General features: G+C 35.2%; 1 protein-coding gene across 1 annotated transcript; it reads left to right on the forward strand.

Moving 5' to 3' along the window:
* Positions 1 to 769: 769 nt before the first annotated feature.
* Positions 770 to 3849, forward strand: LOC133704769 (uncharacterized). The gene is made up of 3 exons (XM_062129735.1): positions 770 to 997; positions 2673 to 2875; positions 3439 to 3849. The coding sequence occupies exons 1-3, from the start codon at positions 896 to 898 to the stop codon at positions 3701 to 3703; spliced, it is 570 nt and encodes a 189-aa protein (XP_061985719.1). The 5' UTR covers positions 770 to 895; the 3' UTR covers positions 3704 to 3849.
* The last annotated feature ends 1099 nt before the right edge of the window (positions 3850 to 4948 follow it).

Below are 4948 nucleotides of genomic sequence, written 5' to 3' on the forward strand. Positions count from 1 at the left end.
TGGATTTTGAAGTGGAGAGGAGAGCAGCTGAGCTTCTTAAACTAAGGTGATTGGAATTTCATTTCATATATTTGTTTGGGAGAAAAATATGCAATTCTAATAGGAGAAAACAAAATTTCCTAAAAAAAACAGAGTGTGATAAGATTCTTCAAACTTAAATAATTAGATTTGAAATTAATGTATAAAACATATAGAAATCTTTGGAGGAATCTGAGTGATAATATGTTTGGTAATGCTGTGATGATTATTTTTTAAAGTATTTATTTTTATAAATATAATTAATTATTTTTTAAAAAATTTATTTTTAATATTAATATATAAAAACAATTCAAAAACATTAAAAATATTAATTTTTTAAAAATTAATATTTTAATCAACGCTTTCCGAATAGTTTTAGTAAGCTTTTCTTAAAAAGTAAAGGAAAGAGAACATCAAATAATCTATCGAGAGAAGAGCTCATCAATCACGGTCAATGTGAATCATAGTTCTGGTAAACAAAAACAAAATCATAGAATTCCATTATTCCTCCTCTAATCACTACATAAATTATCCCAAACTCTACTGATTTCGAACTGAGTGCTTTGGGCTACCTGGTAACACAAACATGGCGCTTGGCAAACACAATCCAATAACAACTCGACACGGCAACTCTTTAAACCATTGCGTGATACCACACTCATCAGTATCGAGTGGGTTTAGAAAAGATCTAAAGATTTCCTATTTTTTTCCGACAATTTTTAACTTCTTTCCATTCCTACTGCGTACAAAACAAGTCCGCCTCCGCGCTTCACTTGCCGCACTGCAGCACTTTGTCTTTGCCTTTTCTTTCTTTCTTTCTTTTTTTAATCTCTTTCTCAAAGACAGAAGAGAAAGAAAGAAGATTCGTAATTTTCAGATGGAAGAAGGAAAAGGTTCGACTCTGGTTCACCTTCTGGTGGTGGTTCTGAGTCTGGTAGCATTTGGGTTTGCCATTGCTGCTGAAAGACGTAGAAGCATTGTACGTACCGCCCCTCCCTCCTCTTTCCTTTCCTTTTCTTTTCTTTCCCATTCATTTTCTCTCTCATTTTAGTACTTTTTTGCTATGAGTTTGGGTTTAGGGCTTTTGTTATGCTTTCTCATTCCTTTTGGTTTGATTGATTGATCGATCTCTTTTTCGTTACTAATTTTGGGGCTCGGTTTTTAGTATTATTAGAGTTTTTAGAGGTTTTGTAAGATGAGATAAACTGGAGATCTGTGTGTTTTAAGACTTGGTGCAAGGATTGTTAGGTTTTGTTTAAGTTTTTTTAATGTATGGTTAAGTAAAGAATTTGGCCACAATTTTCATTTTGACGAGGGGAGAGAAGAGTTTCGAACTCAAGAACTTCCGCAACTATAATAAGACTTCCATTCCCGGCCAGTCGGGCTACTGTCCAATTGGTTAAATTTGTCTAAGTTTGAGGGACAGGAAATAGCATGAAAGCCTGTATATTTATGTTAGTACGAGGTGCTGTGACTTTGAGGTGAAATTGGTGTGAAGATATTGGGTTTTCGTAACGAGTCAGGTTGTGATGAGCGATAATGTAAAGGATTATGCTAAATAACTAGTCGAAATTGTAGCCAACTTAACTTGAACAATTTGTTTGCGGGGAACTATGATGTTGGCCTGCCACAGCCTTTTACTATCATTTTGCGCTTTCGCCCCTACAAACAGCATTATGTTTAGTATCACTCGTGAAAGAACATCCATTGAAGTTACCAAAATGTCGTGACTTGCAAGCTGTAACTCGTTTTTTCCCCTTTCCTTAATCAATAGGGTTTCTGCACACCAGGCTTACTGCATTAGAGCTAGATGGTGACAGCAAATGAGTTGGGTGGCTTTGTTTTGATTCCTAAAATTAAATTAGCAACTGTAACGAGGCCAAGCACTTTGGTGACATAATACACTGTGCAATCAAATTTGATTATATATATGTACACTTACAGTCATACATCCATACATGTATGTATATATCTGAAATTGATCCACTGTATTAAGATATGCATGTGCAACTGGAACTCTAAATGTTAGGCACAACCTTTTAGCTTCTCCATACAGCATTTATATTATCTTAATCCCTGGAAATGGTTGAACTCTGGCATGAATCAATGATGAACTACCAAGAAAAAGTAGTCATTTGAAATTGTGTTTCTGAGTTATAAATTTTGTGGTGGATTCATTAGGAACTTGCTCCTGGTAAAGAAAGTCTATGCTACTGGAAGGGAAACTTTAATAAATTGACATAGGCAACCAAAGAAATTCTAGTCACCACTTCGTTGATTTTCTTTTTTTCAGTGGTCTGGAAGATGGAAGTAAAAGCATGCAGTTCGCTGTTTTTGCTTTCAGGAAATTCTAGAAAACAGAATTTAGGTCAATAAGTAGTAGTCTTTTTTTCCAGCTACAGAAAATCCTCGATAGGAAAACAGTAATCTGAGATTTTGTTTGATGTGGCAATGTGCAGGCAGTCCTAGCTTGGGGTGAATGTCTGTATTGGTTAAGACATGGGTTGCACTGATCCCTTCCAGTGGACAATGCATAGCACTGTAGGCATGACTAGTGTTTTACATGACAATGATAATGAATTAAGTCCTGAACTGTAATATTAGCAATCAGTGGTGTCTTCAATTCATTAACACGATGTTTTTTCTGCGAACAGGGTCACATTGAAAAAGATGCAACAAACGCTACATACTGTGTCTACAACTCTGATGTTGCCACAGGTTATGGAGTGGGTGCTTTCTTATTTCTTCTTTCAAGTGAATCACTATTGATGGGTATCACAAAATGCATGTGTTTTGGGAGATCATTAGCCCCTGGTGGAGACCGAGCCTGGGCCATCATTTATTTTGTCTCTTCTTGGTGAGAATTTTTTTGTACAGGATAACATTCTTGATCCATTTTTTACAAGGAAACTTCATGCAATACAAAAGTGACAATCAGCCTCTCACTATTAACTTAAATTGTGATCATGATTGGTGTCTGTTCACCAGTATTCGATTCTTCATTGTTGCTTCTGTAATTCTACCTTTCCAACTAAGGCAGACATGGAAACACACAACACAGACACACACACACACACAAACTCCTTTCATATTGATTTATGATTTTCATTTTTTTCTCTTTATGCCTATACATCTACTTTCTGGGATCCATACATTCATAGCTGCAAATTACAGATCAATGACCAGTGAATTGACTTAATGTTGTAAATTACAACTTGCCACATCCAGGCAGAGGAAAACTTATTTCAACATGGTTTCATAAAATAGTACTCTGATTTGAGGAAGACCTATGATAACTGTGGTTAATCTACATCTGTCATTTCATCGAGGACCATTTCTTTTTCCAGAACTCGAGCATTTTATAGTTAAAATAGAAACATCTCCTCTCTTTATGACCACCTTAATCTTGTGCATCTGCAGGGCAACTTTTCTTGTTGCAGAAGGATGTTTAATTGCAGGTGCAAAGAAAAATGCTTATCATACCAAGTATCGAGGGATGATCTATGCTCAAAACTTCACCTGTGAAACATTGCGGAAAGGTGTTTTTATTGCTGGAGCAGTGTTTGTGGTGGCAACAATGATTCTCAATGTATACTACTACATGTATTTCTCTAAGGCTACTGCCAGTAAGGCCGCTCACAAAACAAATCGTACAAGTTCTGTCGGGATGACTGGCAATCCTTAGAATCAACAACATGACTAGATAGCTAAGTTTCGATTCCTGTTGTTTTGAATCTGTTGGCGGTTCTGTTGGGCAAGTGTACTGACATACATCCTGGTTATCACGCAATATATAGTGCGGCCATGAATGCTTCGATTTGTTTTGTTTTATTTGTGGTCCATCCTTCACGTGCTCTTTCGAGGGCACCATGTTACGCAGCATTCCAAAGACGGTGCACTTGGCAAATTTAGCAAACACAAACCTAATCTAATTTACCAGTAGTTGTATTGGCTGGCAGAACATTTATTAGCTTCCTAGCATTGTTACTGTCATCGTGTTATTTGGCCAACTTTGAAATTAGGAGTGCAAATAGCTTTGTATATGTATTTTTTTTCTATTTTCCTACCGTTATGTAGCATTATTACTGTCATAGTGTTATTAGCTGGGACACTAGTACTCCAGGTTTTATCTATTTTTATCGCCGGCCACTCCTTCGGGGCGGCGGGACTATAGACGGTGAAGGGAGCAGGTGCGTCGAGACGTAGGGTCTATTAAAGTAGCTTCAGAGTTTAGGTTTTTTTTAGGCAAGGAAAAACAAAAAAGTTGACTCGGGTCTTCACGTCCTTTTCTTTCACCTTGCCTTCAGTTATTCCTTCTCCTTTTTTTTATTACTTTGGGCGTAACCATTCTTGACAAAATCAATCTCTGTCCTTACCTTAAGAATTGACCATCGCCTTTTTTTAGAGAGTTTTTGAGAATGTAGGATGGTTGGAAATTGTGATAATTTTTTTTTAATGTATAATTTATTTAATGCATAAAATATCATCATTAAAAATAAATTTTACATGTTTTACATGAATTTTACAAAAAAAAAATTACCAAAATCGACCATATCACATTTTTAAATATACACTTAGTCATGTAATCGTGGTTACAATACAAGTATTTGTGTGTTATTCATAAAAATAAAAAATAAAAAAAAATTGCGGTAAGCACGATATCATGATGTGTATAAATGTGATGATATACTCGGTAAACTAAAATTGCAATGATAATTACATTAGAATTGTAGGGTAATGAAGATTGAGTTTTTTTTAAAAGAAAAAAAACATATCAAAACAATCATCAAAATGCATTAAAAACAATTTAATTATGTAGTCACATTTCTTTTACAAGTCTCCTGAACAATATGAAACCATGATTTCCTCCCTTTATAGCATTTCTATCTTATGTACCACTTATTTTTATTGAATATGATAACATATTTCA

The sequence above is a fragment of the Populus nigra genome, chromosome 10 (assembly GCF_951802175.1).
Source record: "Populus nigra chromosome 10, ddPopNigr1.1, whole genome shotgun sequence".
Classification (NCBI taxonomy): Eukaryota; Viridiplantae; Streptophyta; class Magnoliopsida; order Malpighiales; family Salicaceae; genus Populus; species Populus nigra.

Bases quoted from the DNA above. Each gene is read 5' to 3' on its own strand.
- LOC133704769 (XM_062129735.1), top strand. From the start codon at position 896: ATGGAAGAAGGAAAAGGTTCGACTCTGGTTCACCTTCTGGTGGTGGTT. The intron at 998-2,672 runs GTACGTACCGCC...TTCTGCGAACAG, and splicing joins CTGAAAGACGTAGAAGCATT to GGTCACATTGAAAAAGATGC. The intron at 2,876-3,438 runs GTGAGAATTTTT...GTGCATCTGCAG, and splicing joins ATTTATTTTGTCTCTTCTTG to GGCAACTTTTCTTGTTGCAG.